Here is a 20,804-nt window from a genome sequence, read left to right as displayed (position 1 = left end):
AGCATCTATCCCATTCTAAATCGAACTCCTGAGGGGAGACACAGAATTAACATTAATAATGTACTAAAAATCTCTTTGCACAGGAGATGGGTTAGCACCACCTTCTAGACACCTAGTAAAATGTAGGTAATACCAAAAGCCTCCAAGAAAATCTTTTTATCTTTTTTGCAGCCATATGAATATCAAACAAACAATGTAGAACTACTCTGCTCTGAAGATCAAGCTCTACTATTTGAGCAGATTAAAATCAACTGGAAATTACAAATCACTCTTATGACAATACTTATTGACAAAAAGGCACAGGAGAAAGACATAAAAGTTCTTTTGTTTAATTCTATCAGTGCTACTGATCCGGCTCAAAGATTGTGTTGTGATCATAATTCACAAGCCAAGCCAATTTGGCACCAGAAAAACATTGCCAAAATTAGATTAAATTGAAAGAATGATAAAAAGGAGATCACTTATTTTTCCCAAAGCACCTTTGGGATTTTAAAATTTAAGATTTCAGGCAACTAAAATCAGACTCCAGAGGGTTTTTCAAAGATCACCACTCCTCTCCAAAGTTTGTTTCTGTGAATGTCAGGCATACAGATATGCTGAGGTCTTGAATGTACTGAGGAAGATGTACTGTTTCAGGCAATAGAAACTATTTCTCCTTGCTCCATTACAATCTCATACAACCTCTTGATAAGCAGCTGAGTGAAGAAAAAAAATGCATCAGCAGGATTATTTTACTTATCCTGAAAGATGAACTCCCCGATAAAACCAGAATCAAACTGTCATCCTCATTCTAAAAGAAAGACTTCACAGAGCATTGGTTAAAACGATTTTAATTGAATAACCATTCCATTTTTAAAATTTAAACACTACATTCTTTACTTCGAGTTCCACTTTTCCATCCTTCTATATTAAGTAACTTTAAGATCTTGGCATGAATTTTTCAGCATGTTTGTCATGGTGGCTAAAAGAACAGAATTCCCTGTATCCCAAAGCACACTTAACTCCCTACTGCTGTGTAGTAACCACGACGCATTACGACTGTTTATTATCTGTGGACTTATTCTTGTAATCATGCTAATACAATACTGCCTTTGTAATTCCATCTCTGTGAAAAATGAAGTCAGTTCAAATTTGAACAGCTGAAATACTGGCCTTTGTTCGAGAGCCTCCAAAGACACACAAGCTTAAAATGATTTAACTCGACAGACCTACCACATATCTGTGAACTTAAAAAACAAAATTAAACAAACAAACACAGTAATACAGAATGGTACACATGCACCAGATTGTCTGCTTAAGCACTGTTATGACCTCATTTTGGTACAGCTTGAATTCATGAGCTTACCTGAGCCATTCAGCTTGAGCAACTAATTAACACAGTGCTCTATTCCTTTTTATTTTCCTCAAAGATTTTCTGTTTTGAGTTATCTTTAAGATGAAAGCAAAACTAGGCTTGCTACTTTCTTGGAACAAATATTTTTGGGCTGGACAGCTTTTTGAACTACATTCAGAAGACCTGCTCCTTTCGCCAGAAGATCTTGCAAGCTTTTTCACTCCTTAGTACTCAACAGCAGAACCATCCAAAATGCAGTGAAAGCAGAGACAGGCTCTCTATAAACTTCAAGATACTTTGGACCAGATCCTCATGATCCACATCTATATGCATAATGCATTCTCATCTTTGAAAGCCTGCCCATCAAATCTTTTTTCTGCAATGCCAGTAAAAACGGTTTTCAAGAGTTCATATGTTTTAATAATCAAAACAACACCTCTTTCCCTTCCTCTTCCCATAAGCATAAGCACTGATCCTCAGTGAGAACCACAGTTCAGGACCAATCCTTCTACAACTGGCTTTTATGGCAAAGGCCATCAGAAGCTGAGACTATGCTACCAAGTTTTTCTGACTTAATTATGTTCAGGAGGAGCGTTAAAAATGACAATACCTAATAATTATATGCAAAAACTATAGCATGGATGCAGCAATGCAAAAATGCTTTTTCAAATTATCTGCACTGTGCTCTCAACAAGCTAGGTCAGTACAAGACCCTCCTTCTGTCAACATCTAGCAGAGCTATGTTGGTGTAGTTGTTGCAGGAAAGATCCTTCTTGCACAGAAAAGCTCAGTCTTTTTATTCATAAAAAGAAACTTAATGGAAGTTCTCATATGGAACAACATTTGGATTAAATGGCTTTACGAATTTCACATTTTAACTGTTTCATCTACCTTCCTTACTTCCCCTTGAAAAGGGGGTAAAGTGGACTCATTTTTCTTTCAAATAAGTAAAAAACTGGAGAAGAAAATGTTGATTCAAATTTCCATATGCACACCAAAAAATTACTCAAGGAACAGAGACAGAAAATGTAAGCCCCAAAAGGATTTTTGTGAAGTTGTAAATGTAAGAGAGCTGGGATTTTCTATTCAAAGTACTTTGTAACATCTATACAACAGATAAAAGTAATTCCTGTAACAATCAGTGAATTTCAAGAACAGAAAAGATTACTTCAATCTTTTTGTATTTAAATGACAGATACAGAAGTCTGATATCAGATTCTTAAAACTAGCTTAGATGAACCAACATAAGCAAAAGCAGATTTATATATGTTGGATAATGGCTTAAAAATACATTCTAAATCTTAAAAAAAGCAATTAAAAGGAATCAGTCTAAAACCCTCAAGAGCCACACAGCAGTTTCAGGCTCTTTTTCGCATCTTCCAGCATAATCCATTCTTGCCTCCTTCAAGACTGAATTTCTACATTAAACCTCTCTCAATTGCTCTCTGAAAGAGATGGCAAGATTTCACCACCAATAAACAGAAGTAGTTTTTGGAAATGCCAAATGGGACACAGCGCCTGGTTCTTAGCTTTTGCCCTGCAACTAAACATGGTTTAGATTTGTTAAGCCATTTTGAAAATACAAAGCCATAAATAATGTTCCACAAATCTCCTTCAGATGTTTTAGTCAAGCTCATTCTCTGAACTCATATGCAATCAGATTAACTCCACAATGTTTAAACACTACCTGAACTTTATAGAGAACACTAGAAAGCAGCATCTCGGTATGTGGATTCAAACGTACAAATGATGAACACTTGTGAACCGAGCACTTTCAACTCCCAGGTTTCAAGGAAACTTTCTTAGTGCTCTGCAGAATTGATTGCTCTGTAAAACAAAACAAAACAAAAACCAAAAAAACCCCAAAGAGATTTACAGAGCAAATTTCTCAGACAGCATCTATGAAAATAGAAGTCATGCAACCTATTTTTCTGACTGTTACAGTGGAGGCAAACATAATTCCACTTTCATAATACTGAAATATACTGAATGCTTAGTCTTGGATAAAAAGCTTCAATAAAGTGTAACAACACTACACAATCTAAGAGGCTTTCTTGTTTTTACATTTATGAGTAGTCTATTCTTCAGCCATTACATATGAGTACACTGAAACCTGCCTCAGTCAAAAGCACTGGAAAGAGATCTTTGGTTATTGTTTACTGGTTTGTATTTTTGAAATGGCTGTACAAAGATAAACCATGTTATGCTGCCATGCATTAAAGCAACCACTGAAAGCCACCTTGTTCCAAAGAGCACTGTTTTCTAAATTTCCCATAGAAAGCAGATCCTTGCATTAGACTGGCATAGAATAGCCTTATGCAAAAAAGGATCAGAGTTTGAATGCAGAGATTCACGACTGCCAGAATCTAACTAATCCTAATCTTAATCTAATTCTAAATAAAGCAGTACACTTCTCATCACTAAATATTTCAATCACTACCCTACACTGTGCTAAAAATGGGAGTTTTTAAACACTGCAGATCATTTTCATTTATTTCCATGACTTGGTACCTGAGCTTTATTTTAAGACAGACTTTAGAGAGTTCGATGATGAATGACTACTTTTGTCAAAACTTGTCTGTAATTAAATTAAAACATTCCACATAACTTGATTCACACAGAAGTTGTTCACCTACTACACTAATTTTGTGTAGTGTAGAAACTACAAAATCTTTGTAGGAAAAAAAGGTTGAAGGTTATAAATATGTAACTGGAACCTTGGATCTAACGATCTGGTATTCTTTTACAGATTACATTTATCTTTTCTGTAATGAGAATATTAACATTTTTTCTGAATAATTAAGATTATAATACTAAAATAATGTCTATCTATTGTTTATTTCTACTTTAAACATTACTAACAAATAACACATGAAAATGTGATTCTTTTCCTGAATACACTTATTCCTATTTTCAATATTTTACATATTAATTTTCCCTACCTGTCCCGTTTTATAATGCCTTGCAAACTGGTTAACCACTCGATAGTCATTTGCAAAGTACTCCATCAGAATTGAGGGAACTTCAGCAAAATCAGTAGGACATCTGGTTCCTAGAGGTAGAATAATTGTACACATTAGCATTTGCTATTTTCATTAACACAAATAGTTAACTCTTCCCAAAAGGTTATGCACCTTTCAGTTTGGACTTTTGGTGAACTTTAATGTTCTTTCATTTATTAAGTCAATATTTTATTTCCATAGCATTATTGTACATATTGCCAGAAAAGCTTCATTATAATCCTACACATTTTCCTATAAATCACAAAGTAAAACAAAATATTTGAACAGCTGGGTGAGGCACCTTATAAAGCTCTGGATCACACCCTTTTTAAACTAAACCAGACTGCAGCCAAACTGGCCCTACATGAAACACCAAATCTATTTAAGTGTCCCAAACCTAAATCAAACTGCAATGTAAATAAAACTCTGCCTTAATCCCATTCACAGTTACAATTTTTAGCTTCCATCTGTTTGGTGAGCTTACTTATGCTTTATATTAACCTTGCTTTATAATACCAAGTCATTCATCCAAGGAACACTCTTGCAGATTGATGACATGTTCTAAGTAAGTGCAATGAGGTAATATCTTAGCAGTTAGTATTTTCAAAAAGCACTTTCCCAAAAATGTTATTTACTCTAATCTTTATCAGCACCTTACACAATGGAAGTTATTAAGAAGTATAACACATCACCAAATCAAAGCTGCATCTAATTTTTATATTAAAGTTAGAGATGTACAAACTTGTTGCTTTAATAATGGACCCACTGGGTCATCACCTCTATCCCTGTCTGCTAGACAATGTCAACATTCAAAACTAGTCTTAAATGTAAGTACAGTTTTTGCTTCTATTATTCTTTCTTGAAGACTATTTTTTAAAAACACTCCTTTGATCTTTACAAATCTTTCTCTAATTTTTAATCAGAATTCATAATCTGTTTATACTCAATGTTTTCAGACCAATACTGCTTTTTAGTATAAACAGCATTTCCCAAACTGTTTTTTACTTCTTAAATTGAGAGAACGTATATTCTCTCTCAGCCATCACTATCCAAAGGCAAGATAAAGTGTAAAATGCTATCCATTTTAGCTCTTCTCTGCACCTGTTTCAGTTTGAATTCACCTTCAGACCAGAGACGTAAAACCATGCCCAAGCATTGCATGAGGTTTCACCAGTATCTTTCTTAACCATTCTAATACTTATTGCTGTTACATACATCTCTGATGTAATTTCAAATCACATTTGCCCTGTTCACGGACACATCAGCAATTTGTAGTGAGACATTAACACATAAAACTGTTCCTCTGTTCCTCTACCACTGTTGAAATATCCATTTGATAGCATAAATTCTCTTTGTACTCTTTAAATGCATGATCTGCACTATGTAGTTCTGAATTTTATTTTACTTCTAACACTGCAATATCCAGTCATTCAGTTCTTATACAATACCCCAAATGCTGCTTTTGTGCCATCACATTTCATTACTAGAGTCTTTTTTTGTTGTTGTTTGAAAATCATTTTTAAAAAGCTTAAAACAAGGCAGGTCTCAAGACAAATGCCTGCAGAACTACACTGATGTTCCCCTAGCCATTTATGCTTTCTCAGTGCTCCTTAATAAAGTGACAGAATTCTTTTAATAACCATTAAAGAGACTCCTGAAAAATTACATTATCTGAAAGTCAGAAAGGTAAAAGGTTGGGCAGATATCTGGGATAAGTTAGTCCTCCTGTAAAACAAATGTAGGTATTCTCTACTGCATGATAAACTAAAATGGAATACAAGCTAGGTTTTAAAAAATCTTATACACACATATGCATTAAACAACCAATAAATGCATATAGTAAAATGACAGATTAACTTAAAAAGAAGCACATCTTAGGTCAAAAACATACAGTATTATCCAAGTTTTGGGTCCATTAGCAGCAGAATGGGTTCCTGAATATTTGGGAATGTTAATCAGAAAAGGGGGTCAGGGGAGAGTAGGAAAGATGTCAAATACTCAGTGCATCTCAACTAGAATGTCAAATTTTTTGTTCTCACAATAGCCTATAGTCATCCTGTTTCCGCACTTGGCCACCCTAGTGTCTCATGAGAGCAGATGGCCCCTAACAGACATCCCTGGGACAAGCCATTTGATTGCCACACATTCCAAACCCTAAAAAAAAGGGTTCTCTGCAGAAACAACATGACTGACCTCTGACGCTGCTTTTGCAACGCTAGATCTGGAGTGAAATCCCCTGGGATGCAGGCCTGCCTGGAGCTAAGGCAACGCTGAAACCATGGGGGCTCATGGAATGTTTGTGCCTCAAAATTAGCTATTTCCTGCCCCTTCAAGACTTTCCGACATGTAGACGAATATGATTCACCACCACAACAGGAGAACCCCACCAAAGCAGTTACTTTGGGCATATAAGTACTCCTGGAGGTCAAGAAGAGCGAGGCCATATGAGTGGAAGGGATGGGGGAGAGCAGTTAACCATCCCAAGGAGCACACAGACCTTACACTGAAAGAGCATACGCAGTGTTCATTTGTTTTAACAATGTCCAATAGTGACACACTTACAAACAGCTCAGTCTATTTTAATTTTAAGTGGAAGACTTAAGAAAGAATATTTTGTCACTGGGTGCAAAGTATCTGTTGATAACATAACTCTACCATGGACCCCCCCTTTGTATCATTAGCATAATACAAAAATGGTACAACATTTAAAAAAAAACCCTTCAGACAAGGGAGCTACAATTTCATCTGTTTGGTTGTGTTTTTTTTTTTAATAAGTAAATGTCTACTGCAGATGGGATTTCCAACACACTGCTATAGAAGAGGATACACCAAGCTGTCCACAGATCAGAAAAGTAGCATGCCGAGCAGCTTTAGCCAGAACATGACTTTGACCCATTTGCCACAAATGCAGAAGGCCACAGCAGCCTGCAAGCTGTCAGCCAATACACTCATTGCCACTGCTTGAGAAGAGGGACTAAATGAAAAAAGGCAATATTCCTTTTCTGTGCATCCACTAAGCTGTGATTTCATATTCTTTCATGTTCATTTATGTATGATAAAAAGGCCTACCAGTTAATCATGCTTGCAAATACAATAAATTTTTAATTTATCAACTTTGCTTTGATCAGAATCAACTAGAAAAGGCCTGGCTTTACAGATTTTCCATATTGTCAGTGTACGCTCTTTGCAAGAACTAATTTACTGATTTTCCTTAATTCAATTTCCTAAATCTTTTCCAACCCAGGATTCACTGTGCTTTTACACTAGATACAAGTTTAGCTCAATTTCAATCCTCCAACTATGCCATTATTATAAACTCCACGTAAGGCAAACTTGCAAGAGTGGATACCACCACTAGAACAAAGATTAGCAGTACAGAAAGAAGAGATACAAATGTCTAATTCTTCTTAGGAGAACAGGAATATTCAAGTGTTGTTTGGTTGGGTTTTAGATAATATCTGGGGATCTGATATTGTATTTTCAAGTCGTCAAAGATGTAGAAGTATCAACATGACTCAACAATTTCTGGTGCATCCTCTTTTTTTTCTTGTGGTTTTTTTTTTTCTTTCTTTTTTTTTTTCTAAATCTACTCCCTTCTTCTAGAAATTAAACATTTAACTAAAACAAAAAAATCACTATTCTAACTTTCTTACCAGTGACATGTTGGTACCGAGTTCTTCCCAGCATAGAATGCATAGCATGTCCCATTTCATGGAAGAGATTCTCCATCATGCCAGGGCTTAGTAGCGTTGGTGCAGTCCTTGTTGAATGGGGCAGGCTAAGCATAAGAACAACTACAGGCAGCTGGTACTCTCCATTTTCCCTTAGCCTGCCTCCACGAACTGTAAAGTGACAATCCTTTTCAAGATAAAAGCAAACATATGGACAGCTAATGTCATTATATCAATGATACTAAAACAATTATGAAATTATTAAATTAATCTTAAATTAAAATCAAACCTAAACATATACTCAGTCATACAAGTTGAATTCAATGATCATTAACAGTGTTGTTCAATATCAGCACGCTGTTTCTCCATCTTTATTATTTGCTTCATATTCATAAGGAAACTACTTTATTCCATAAAGAAAAGACCGTGTTGCTTTTAGAAAATAAAATTTTTGTTTGTTTGTTTTAGAATTATCAAAACCTCTCAATTTTTCTAAAAATATCACTAGCTCAAAGAAATTTACTGATGTGCCAAATCCATAATTTATAGATTAAGTTCTGTCCTCATTCTTCAGCAGTAACTTCTTTATAAAATATACTGCACAGCACTCCTAGTATATTGTGAAATATTAGCATAACAGAGTAATATATTAAACTAATGTAGATTTAAAGTTTGTCCACTTACTACCTCACTAAAGGTAGTAATTTGCAGATGCTTCTACAGAGTGAAGTGTCTATTGTACTGCATTGTATAGTTAATATACTGGCACTAGGCAGCATGAGTGAGTGAGCTGTAACAGTTGGAACCATCTACAGTTTTAAGTAGAATTTTGAATAAAAATTAGTTGTCATTATGGGCTTTCACCTTTAGAGAGCATTAAAATTTCAGATTGTTTTTACTTGTAAATAGTAGGCCAGAAAACAGGTGTTTAAAAATCTACCGTTTCTTTAAACAGAGTTCTATGACATTTCATAGTGCCTGTCATCCTGTAGAATGAAGAGTCTGAGTTCAGCCTATCAGGTGACATTTTTTAAGTGAAAGGTTACTCACAAAAATATTTTACTTAAAAGCACATTTGAAGTTACAGACTTTCCCTGTTTAAATTTAGTTTATTTTAAATCAAGCTAACTTTTACTAAACTTGCATTGAACGCAAAAGGCCCTAACGCTACAGTCATTACTCAAATAAAACCTATGCTGGAACCAGATCATAAATGTTACCTGATGTGGTTTATCAGGTCGCTGAAAGAAGTCACAATAGATGTATCCTAGCAAACCTTCAGTTTCATGAACAACAGCCTGAAGAAAAAAAAGTATGATTTCCACAGTGAAAGCACTGATGTGTAAATTGAAGACACAGTATTCTAATCCAAAGATTTATAATTAATAAATAACAAAAAACATGGGAATAATTAATGTAAAATATGTTGGTAATTTTAGTTGGAAAAAAATATACACAAGATTCACAACTTGTCCCTCAAACTACAGCCATTTCTGCATGTCACTCAAAACTAATTAGTCACAGATTAGTATGAAAAGTAACACTGTCTGTAGCCCCTAAATGACTTCTGAGAAGTCAACAGTAACAGAAGCTGATTTACCATGGAAATAAAAATAGAAAGAGTAAGGAGTAATTATAAATTGACCCACAGGATATAAAGAACAGCAGGTCTTGCTGGAGGCTGGAGGTGGAAGAGCAGTGAAGAAGATCTGGCAGTGAATACATGGAGGGAAGACAACAGAGGAACCTGGGAACCTGCTGACTAAATTATTGCCCAATCTTTTATATCCACCCTCCCCTAAAAAGAGGGCAGAAAAATAAAGACGTAAAAACCAATCTCAAAGTAAAGATGACATAAAGAATAAAAAAATGAGGCAAAGACACGTGACTGCTAGAATATGCACCTACAGCATTCTAGTCATCTACACTCATCTACAAATCGAAACTAAAAAAAAAACTAGCAGGGGTCATTCAGAAGGACATCTTGAAAGGTACAACAATAATCTCCAAACAGAGAAACTGCTTCTGATTCAGGCACCCTTCACGCAGACGTATTATAAAGACCATGAAATACCAAGCATACAAAAGGCACTTAGAGTATAAAGCCCTTGAGGTCTAACTTCAACTAAAATTAGACAACTAGCGTGTGCTTTGGATAGGTACCCAAGTAATTTTAAAAAAAAATCTGATTCATGGCTCAGAGGAACACACCATCTTGTCTAACTCCCCTTTGTCATTTCAGATGCTAGGAACAAGAATACTTACCAACTTTCGAACATCTTCAGACCAAACCTCTCCTCTCTGTGTCTGTTCAGCATAAAGGGAGATTCCCAGGAGCCGACTGAACAAAGAGTTCAAACCTTCCATGCATGCCCCAAGAGAGAAAAATGGACAGTACAAGCCAGGATCAATGTTGTACCTAAGGAAATACAAGAAAACCAAACCAGTCAGCTAGTTGAGCTACCTAAACTACAGTCTTCACCTCCAAGTCATAGGATGTGACAAAATACACCAGATAAGCCCCAAGGCCCTTATTGAGCATGTCTGGCTTTATTTTTCAAATAGTGAAACTAAGAAACAGAGTAGTTACAGCACAGTTCTTCCCAGTAACCTGATTTTTCTTATACTCATATTTGGATACCAAATTCAGCAGATGTTGACCATGATTTTCAGAGATGTGGTGAACACGTAGCTCAAACAGACCATGGCAACACCATGGGTGGCCAGGCTGTGGCTTTTGATCCACAAGAGGCCACCGGCACTCAAGTGCCATTCCCATGCCAAGACTGCACCGTGTGACTGATCAGGAAATGGAGCTGGCTTGGGCTGTGGTGTAAGCCAAACCCTCAGCTAGGGCAGGAAACCAACCAGTAAGCACTGCTGACTCTGCAGTCTTGTCTTGCACTGGAGCAATAGAAACACCAAGGAGACACAATCAGCTCCCACACGTGAATCACACCTCAAGCTCTGGGTAAAATGTAGAAAGTACCTTACAGCTTTGAGCCATGTGAAGATTTTAGTATGTGACATGGAGTTCAAACACGGCCAAGCTTCCTGAGCCTAACATCAAACAACTATGTTCAAGACACTGTAGCACAGAAGACACATGTGGGGAAGGAGACACCATGCATCTGCATGCACACACATAAACTGAGAATTAAAACAAAGCAGTTTAAAAGTAGTTCAGAGATGTATGCAACCTATCCTTGGGCTCAAACTTCCTGAGACTCTGACCCTAGAAAGTAAACAAACTACAAGTGTATCAAGCAAACGAATGCTTTGCAAACTTACACCTTCCACAAACTGCTCAGGGCCACACAACTCTTTGGAGACAACAGCAAAATCAGAACTGGCATCTGCTTGTAGTTATGTGTGCACCCCAAATGGCAAAAATGCACTTGCTCCCTCATTTCCCATACAAAGTCCAAGTGTTAAGTTATTTATACCATTTTCTGGGATCTTGGAGTAAAGACTGTTTAACTCCAGAGAATCATAGTCCCTCCCTTCTATCTTCTTTCTTGCTCTTGTACTTTTGCTTCTTAATGAAATGGTAACTAGTCACTGAAATTTAAACACGCATCAGCTAGACTACAATAGCTGAACACCAAAGATGAGAACCATGCTATTTTAAGGCCTATGATCAAAAGGCTTAGTTAGATACCAGCTGTGAAAGAGTCAGCTAGTCCCTATCCACTTACCTACCTTCCCACTTACCTATCCGCTTACCTTCCTTCCCACTCCCACACACAAAAGACAAGACCTAAAACCGAAGTCCACTGGGGATACTGCATTTGCCAATGAGCTGCTTACAACTGCAGCTACAATTCATGACCCAGCTTCACTGCACTGTGATGCACAGCAGGGTGGGGTTACTCCTCTAAGCCACGGCACTCATTCTTGAATAGGTCACTGTATTTTGTTTTATTTTTCTAGTATCCTTTATATTACCTTTATCACATGCTCTAGCAGCATTTTGCAACTACCATAGCAACACCTGTCAAAAATACAGGTATGCTCAGTTACAGGATTTTGCTTATTTTCACACTACAAAGGCAAGAAGCTAAAGCAGAGGTATTCTATTCTATTTTTAATTATACTAGAACATAGAAAATAAAGCAGATTTTGCCTCTACCATACTGACACAACTTCTTCAAGATGCATAGCAACACTTAAATTCACACTCTGCATGCTGCGATACACACATTTTCCTTCTTACTCGAAAAGAGTCTTTACACCAAAAGAACAAAAATAAGCATGATATAAATCACTTTAGACCAAGTTAGATAAAAAGTCTGGAAGCAAGTCTCTAAAAGCAGAAGAGATGAGTTAATTTCCATGTAATAAGCCACAGAAATTTGGAGTACAAAGGACACTGCTTTATACCCGGAGCCCCCCAGAAGTACAGAATTACAGTGTATGTGTTGAATACCTTGAGATTTTAAAGTCAGTAATTCCTAAGAACTGCAGCTCCTTCAACAGTGGCTCTTTTTGGAAAGCTGTAGTAGGTAAATCTCAGATGTCTCCAGACCTTTATCATATCACCCTTTGCTCAGATTGAAAACTTAAACCCACCGCTAAGTGCTTCAGTCCTCTTCTGATTCTGCTCTGAAGCTTTCCCTGCATAAAGACTACAAGCCCTGTTAAAATGATCCCTTTATTAAAAGGAAAAATAACACCTTTTAGCAGCGAGTCATAACAACCTCCGTAATAGTTTAGGGCTGTGTTTTGTCACATCACTCTAAAATCTTATACCATCATCCTACATACTACTATGAATACTAAGCTGAGTTTCCCATTTGTAATTCAAACAATTGCTTCTTTAACTAAGGACTGGCCATGAATGAAAAGTTCACTATAACAGTACTGTCTCAATAGAAGTTTACTATAATGCAAAGCAGGATTTCTCCACATACACCCCTCCAAGCTGGGAAACATGATTATCTTTATTTTCAAAATCACAACATTTATTTCAAAATAAATTAAGGATGAAATAGGAGGTAATGATACTATTTTTGTATAGCTAAAAAATTACAGGAAAAAAAAGACAAAGTTATACATCACTTTTAGTCCTAATTCAGCCTTAAGCTGAGTAGTAACCTAGAGCTAGATCTCCTCAGAGCCAATTCCGATGAGCAGCATTTATTAGTTCTGGCTCTGCTTCAATTCTGCTTGTCCCACACTGGTTTCTGCAGAGCCACTCAAAACACTGTACCTTGGTTTAGGTTCCAGAAAGGTTTATTAATCCAGGTGCAGCACAAAGCCCACCTACAACACTATCTCAGAACCAGGGGAGTAATACAGACATGCTCAAGTGGTTTCATATGGAGTTTGCATAAGGGCTCTTTGCAGGGCTTTTTGCAGAGCTCATTTCAATCAGACCTACCAAAGCTATGATGACCATGTGCAAAGCCCATCTAGTAACTTCACATCCTCCTCCCACCAGACATCCGATATCAGCCAGGGTTTCCCTGCCATTTCCTCCCTGTCAACTGGGAGAAGAGAGTTGATTGTACAAGATATTCCGAGAAAGAACCCATATGATACAATACTACAAACACACACTTCCGTAAATCAAAATTTAACTCCACGAACAGCTCACAGTCATAGCAAACCATCAGATTTTCACAGCTGCAGGAAGTTAAAACACATAACTCCTACCAGTGAGTTCAGCTGAAGGAAAAGAAAATACGAAAATGGTAAGAAAGTCACCAACAGCACCCTTGAAAACACCAGGAAATTAAGCCACATTTACACAGGAAGCAAGAAAAATCAAAAGAAGTGTGATATCAAGAGAGACCAGACTGCTCAAAATTTTCTGAAGAGCAGAATTTTTTTCTGATGTACCAGCTAATCCTGGAAACCATTTCCAAACACATGAAAGACAAGAAAGTCATCAGGAGTAGTCAGCATGAATTCATCAAGGGCAAGTCATGCTTGACCAACCTGATAAACTTCTATGATGAAACAACTGGCCTGGTAGGCAAGGGGAGAGCAGTGCACATCATCTACCTGGACTTCAGTAAGGCCTTTGACACTGTCTCCCATAAGATCCTCACAGAGATGCTGCCGATGTACAGGCTGGATGAGCAGACAGGGAGGTGAACTGAAAAGTCTGAATGGCCAGGCCCAGAGGGAGGTGATCAGTGCCACAAAGTCTAGTTGGAGGCCAGTGACTAGCAGTGTACTCCAAGGGTCAATACTGGGTCCAGTCCTGTTTAACATCTTCATTAATGACCTGGATGATGGGGCAGTTTACCCTCAGCATGTTTGCTGATGACACCAAACTGGGAGGAGTGCCTGATACACCAAGGAGTTGTGCTGCCATCCAGAGGGACCTGGACAGGCTGGAGAAATGGGCTGAAAGGAACCTCATGAAGTTCAACAAGAAGTGCAAAGTCCTGCATCTGGGGAGGAACAACCCCAGGCACCAACATATATTGGGGGCCAACCAGCAAGAAAGCAGCTCTGCAGAAAAGGAGCTGGGGGTCCTGGTGGACACCAAGTTGAACATGAGCCAACAGTGGGCCCTTGCCGCAAAGAAGGCGAATGGCATCCCGGGCTGCATTAGGCAAAGTATTGCCAGCAGGTCAAGGGAGGTGATCCTTCCCCTCTACTCAGCACTGGGGAGGCCACACTTGGAGTGCTGTGTCCAGTGTCTCAATACAAGAGAGACATGGACATACTGGAGAGAATCCAACAAAGGGCCATGAAGATGATGAAGGGACTGGAGCATCTATCAGGAAGGGCTGAGAGAGCTGGGACTGTTCAGCCTAGAGAAGAGGAGGCTCAGGGGGATCTTATTAATGTATATAAATAGCCAGAGGGAGCGTGGAAAGAGGATGGAGCCAGAGTCTTCCCAGTGGTGCCCAGTGACAGGACCAGAGGCAACAGGCACAAACCGAAACACAGGAGGTTCCCTCTGAACATCAGGAAACACTTTTTCCCCGTGACGGTGACTGAGCACTGGCACAGGTTGTCCAGAGAGGTTGTGGAGTCTCCACCCTTGGAGATACTCAGATGCCGCCTGAACACGGGCTTGGGCAACTGGCTCTAGGCGGCCCTGCTTGAGCAGGGAGGCTGGACCAGGTGACCTCCAGAAGTCCCTTCCAACCTCAAGTATTCTGTGATTCTGTGAAGACGTCATATGGAGCCTAGGACTAAGACCACATAGCTGCCGTATGAGATAGATTCCAGCTTTATCAGAGGAGGACAACTGCTCAGTGTTGGTGGGGCTGTGAAAGGGCTGCCAGGGGAAGGTGAGGGCCAGCAACAGATTTCAGTCCTGGCACCTTCCCGTGTGGGAGCAGTTGCTGGATGTTTTCAATTTTGGAGCTGGGCTCCAGCGAGAGTGAGAGAGAGTGAGGGGACTGTTAGGTGGCTAGGCAAGCGCCGAGCTCCAGTGTTGGTGGGGCTGTGAAAGGGCTGCCAAGGGAAGGTGAGGGCCAGCAACAGCTTTCAGTGTGTCATGCTAACTGAAACAGCTTTCAGTGTTTCATGCATTACCACACTCAGTTGAAATACTGGATTAATGTGTTTGCTGGGGGGCAGAGGGGGAGAACTCTGAAACGACGTTTCATTTCTGTCAAAAATGCAGATACATACTAGCAGGAGAAAGCAGAGATATTTCTTCATGGATAGAAGAGCTCACATTAATATATTACGGGGAGAAGATAAGTGCCTATTCTTCCTCATTCTCAGCACTCCTTGAACATGTGCATTATCCCCATGAACTTACCCCATGATGAAGAGAATGGGGAGACGGCTTTCTGATAGGTATTTTGTAATACACTGTCACTATGCGAAGTGATGGAAAAAAAAAAACCAGTCTGTAATACTTTTGTCTTTTGGAAAAGCACGATACTTATCCACCCACACATGAAACTAGCAGTAACAGACTATACTGGCTTAAGGCAGACTCCTCAGGGGAACTAGTCCCCTACCCTGGGTAATGTTTGAAGATGTCACAATCTTGACATTTTGAATACAATGAGGTCCTGATTAAACAACCACTTTAATAATAACTACACAAAGTTAATGTCAGTCACTTCTGGTAGAACATTGTCAGGATCAAACCCCTCCCACATTTAATGAAAGATGTGTGTCAATATTCCTCTTGCCAACAGAAAATTGCAAAAAAGTTTTGAAAACCAACATTTTTTTAATACAGAATGCCAAAAAAGTTCCTCGTTCTGATCTCACTTATTTCTCTATTTCTGCCTTGCCTACTACACCAGTGTACAAACAAAGATCAAAGCTGAAGATACTGAAAATTCCTCAAATAGCACTAGTGTCTTATGACACAAGACTGATATTTAAATTACTTTTGGACAATCCTGACAGCAGTCAGTGGTGATTATTATACCTTAAGTTATGTGGCGTCTATAGTTTGTTTGTTTGCTACCCACTGCAATGTCATGGGAGTTACTAAGTGGTTAAAATATGATACTATAAAGCAATTTTCACAATCAGATTATAATAATCTATAACACACTTCAAAATGAGTATCGGGCACTGAAAAAAAAGCTACTGCTCCAGGAAGTGGAGAGTATATCTTCAAAAATCTTTCTCTAATACCAGTCTATACCCACTAAGCAGTAATCATTCCAGACACCAAAACACAGATTTAATTCACAAGTTTTGAATTTGGTCCTACCTCATACATGAACCCTCTTTTCACAAATCAAGTAAGACCAACTATCATTGAAGAAAGCCTAACCCCAAACTTGCACTGATTCCAGGAAAACTTTCTCTTTGGGCTTATTTAGGAATAGAAATTAGCCAAAACCTCAGCTATCTGAAGCTGATGTCCTATAACCAAAACCTCAGTTCCTGGAATTATTATTAATAGGTGATCTTGCCATTCAGTGGCAAGAGCAAGCATATGACTGACTCTTTTCTGAGTCCCCCACCTTCAAGATTTAATGCTACTCACTGCAGAATGAAAGGTGTAACACCAGATAAGATTAGAGGACAATGGGGAAAAGGGAAGAAATTAATTTAAAAGACTTGAATCTTTCCCAAAAAAAGAATACTCAATGAGCAGAACAGGAAATCCTACAATCTCTACTAGATCTGTAAAACTGAAGTCTGGCTGGAGGGTGTGGGTGGAAAATCATTTGGAAGAGTTTACAGACAAACTACATGCTCCCTTATTGAAGATTCTTGCTTGATTCCAGTCACTCAAACAGTAGCAGCCATTAGCAACTTCATTGTTTCCAGATGACAGGAAAAAAGCATCTGTTTGCTAGCAAATGATTACCCAACCTCAGTTATTCACAGCTTCATCACCTTAGTGAAACTGCAAGAACACAACATTTCCCAGGCACGGTATTTCAGTATTCAAATTCACGCTAATCTAAAACACCGTAGCACAAATTCTTGGCAGCAATGGGGACTGTGATTGTGACAGCAAGCCAAACTTCTCTTCCCTCAGCCCTTTGAATGAAATTTCTAATGCTGTTCAAGGGTCTCGGGTTGTATCTTCAAAATATTCTCTGACCTGGGCCAAATTATCTAAAAGACCACATAAAACTCCAAGATGAAGACTTCTATCAATACACTTATTTAGCACTTCAGACTGCCCTGTAACAAAGATAGAACTTGTCTGTCTAGGATGGAGAGCCTTTTTGAGGGCTGATCCAAGACTGTAAAATGAATTTCTCCTCAAGCTAAAGGAGAAACTCAAAGTTCACCATCTTCTATCCCAGGTGTATGGTGTTTCTTTGATCATTTTTTTCAAATGTGAAACCAAGTGTGTTTGAAAATGCCCACAAAAGCCTCCCAACAAAATCCTACTAAAACAAGGCATTTTAGTGCACATTACTTCTCTATTGATAGAATGAAAGGACAAAATTTTAGTTAATGAATTAACTGACAGTGACTGACTCTATATAAAAAGGAGCAGAGTTTCCAAAGTACTACAGCTTAGCCTGCCCCTGAACTGCTCACTGGTTAGAGCAAAGCAAATCTTCATAATCTACATGTTAATAACTGTTGATGACCCTGCTGTGCATGTAATTATTTTTATTATACTGCATGTTAAAGTAGCAGCCATTCTAAGTATCACTTTATGCATGACTTTCAAGCTGTTATCAACTATGGGCTTGGACAGTTGTCTAGCTTTGCTCCTTCTGTTTAAAACAAATAGTAAAAAATTCAAATAAAACTGCAAGAAGCAGCTGCTTTAATATTAGCACACCCTTTCTGGTCACTCTTTGGCAAGCTGCCCCTACATTTATTCAGCCAAGTTACAATTTTTATCTCCAACAGGAAATGCATTCAAGTATTTTTGGGAAAGGAAATCAGAAAGGAAGTTATTACAACCCATACTGAACTACGCTAACAGGCATTCTGCTACCAGTAAAATTTCTACTAAGGCTTACTGCTAGTAGCAAGAAATGTTAATGTTCTGGAGACAGAGAGCTAAAATCTGCATTGGAAACCAACTGGAGCTCCATTTGGCAACAACAACTGCAGAGAAGTGCCTGAAGATAGGTTTTCTTGTATGCTGTAATTTGCAGCTTGCTTGCTGCACCAGCTGAGCAGACAGGCAGAATTCAGTGGGGAGGATGATGCACATGGCATACTAACATTACTAGCAAAACATTGTACTGCTCTCTCCAAAGTTGGCAAATACATGGAAACATGGTTACAGCACTACCTAAGGAATAAAAAGGGTTCAGGTCAGCTAAGGAAGCCAGGGCAAGAATCAAACAGCCTGTCTGGATACCCTTTCACTTAAAATGCTAGTTCTGGGCCCCAGCAAGGTGATTCAGAGGGCTTCAAATAGCCATCTAGGATGCCTATGTCACCAGAGAAAGGCAGACACAAATATAATGCCACCCTCAGGCTTAGCAAGGTACCAGCTAGAGCTAACTAGCAGAAGTCTTGAGCTCAGCTACGAGCTCTTGCTCCTCTCTGGAACATAGGCTCCCCTGACTGGACTGCATGTTGTATACCCAAATCCCAAGAGGATGAACAGCACAGCCTTTCCTATAGGAAGATGCCTTTGAAAATGCAGGCAAAGGAGATGGAAGAATGGTGGTCTCAACAGAACTTTGCAGAGAACTACATACTCCAGTCAAAAAGACTTCTTACCATAGAACCGTTCTGCTAGGGTATCGGAGGTCAAAAAAGCAGGTGTGGATTGATTTTTGATACTTGCAGTGCTACAAAAAGTTTTCCCAACTACCCTTGAACTTGAGCACATAAATTTTCTTAAGTCCTTATGTGAAACTTAAAGGATCTGAATGCACTTCTGAAAGAGCAGGAAAAGGAAATACCAAAATTTCTATCCGTTACAGACATACACACCAGAAAACACAATTATTAATCTAAAAGATGACTTCCTAAAATCAAGAAGGCATTTTCACATGACTAGTTATTAAAAAAAAAAGATTGCTTTTAGTTTAGATGTAAGAAATATCATATTAAATTTATGTAAAAAAATAAAGGACACCAGTACATAAATCTCACTGAACAAATCAGAAAAAGCATCAACAAATATATACTTGAACTCATCTACACTGGAAAATACTATTTTTCTGTGTGCCAAACTTTCAGTTAGCTACTTTGACTTTAAAAAAAAAATCAAGAATTAAAGTAGTCCCTTTTATTGTACTAACAAACCTTAAATCATGTTGTTGGTCCTGTAGAATTGCATAACTCATATGTCCAAAATGTCCAAAACTGTGAAAGACTGAGAAGCACGAAAATGAACAAAAGAAGTTTGTTCTGCTTTCATTTTGTCTTAAAACGTACTCCAATAACTTAATTCACTCTGAACATCTGATTTCAAACACCAAAGCATTTGTATTTATAACAAAGCCCAGAAAAGAATGAAAATTTTCTTATGTACTTTATGTCAGAATGTGAGCTCAGAAACTTTACAAAGAGAAATCTCAGTCCCCTCCTAAATAAAGTAGAAGTATCAAAGAAAACACTAGTTTCTTTGATGTAAAGTCCTGCTTTATATTAAAGGATAAACTATGTTAAAAAATGCAGACACCTTACTTTTACAGTATGCTGCCCAGCACTATTTTTAAAAGAAGTAATGTAGCCAAACCAATTTAAAAACCGATTTTAAAAAGAAGTTAACTGACACAATGAGGTTTGGTTATTCTTCAAGAACAGCAGGCTTCAAACAAAAAGGCTGTGTCCCTGTGAAGAACAAAGATGTAGTATGTGATTATAAATAATTATTTCTAAGCTGGTATGACTTCACTGAGTCTAAATAAAATGCAGACTTCTAAAATCACTTTCATTTAAGCTGTATATTTGGAAGGAAACTAAGACTGTTTTGTGTAGCATGACTTTCATCTATTCTATTAAGAATGCTTTTTATAAACTTGGACATTAGGGATATTTGAGTAAGGATCACTGTTCTTCAGAACATGAGCATTCAGACTCTTAACAATTGCAAATTAGCTGCTTGGCAAGAATTCTTATCGGTGGCTATTAAATGTAGTTGCTGATATATCCTGGCTTCTTTTTTTTTTTTTTTTGAGAAAAATTATTATCCTGTTGACGTCCACGAAAATATAGAACACTAAGTTAACTATCTCTCATAAAACAAATTCTGTCAAAACTTTCAAAGAAACTTGAAAAAATCTTGTTAGTGGAAGATAAAAGTGAGATGAACCCCTCAGGTTAACTTAAAGAGATCAAGACAAGGAAAACCCCTTCCAATTTTCATTGCATGCCAGACTATGAAATTTAATTCTTTACCTGAAGGGAGATTCTTAACCATGATTTAGAGAAGACTCTCAATTTCTTAAAAAAAAAAAAAAAAAAAAAAAA

At 37.9% G+C, this 20,804-nt stretch overlaps 1 protein-coding gene across 3 annotated transcripts in view; it reads right to left on the bottom strand.

Moving 5' to 3' along the window:
- The window catches only part of MIPEP (mitochondrial intermediate peptidase), a 78,650-nt gene that overhangs the window by 36,742 nt on the left and 21,104 nt on the right, over positions 1-20,804 (bottom strand). For all 3 annotated transcript variants that reach the window (XM_072850479.1, XM_072850480.1, XM_072850481.1), the window contains exons 11-14: positions 10,272-10,425; positions 9,227-9,304; positions 7,989-8,193; positions 4,276-4,385 (exon numbers count right to left, since the gene is read on the bottom strand). In XM_072850479.1, coding sequence (XP_072706580.1) covers positions 4,276-4,385; positions 7,989-8,193; positions 9,227-9,304; positions 10,272-10,425 — 547 coding nt within the window. The remainder of the gene's footprint in view (positions 1-4,275; positions 4,386-7,988; positions 8,194-9,226; positions 9,305-10,271; positions 10,426-20,804) is intronic.

This window comes from Ciconia boyciana, chromosome 1 (genome assembly GCF_034638445.1).
Source record: "Ciconia boyciana chromosome 1, ASM3463844v1, whole genome shotgun sequence".
Lineage (NCBI taxonomy): Eukaryota > Metazoa > Chordata > Aves > Ciconiiformes > Ciconiidae > Ciconia > Ciconia boyciana.
This window is presented reverse-complemented; position numbering and strand designations above follow the sequence as displayed.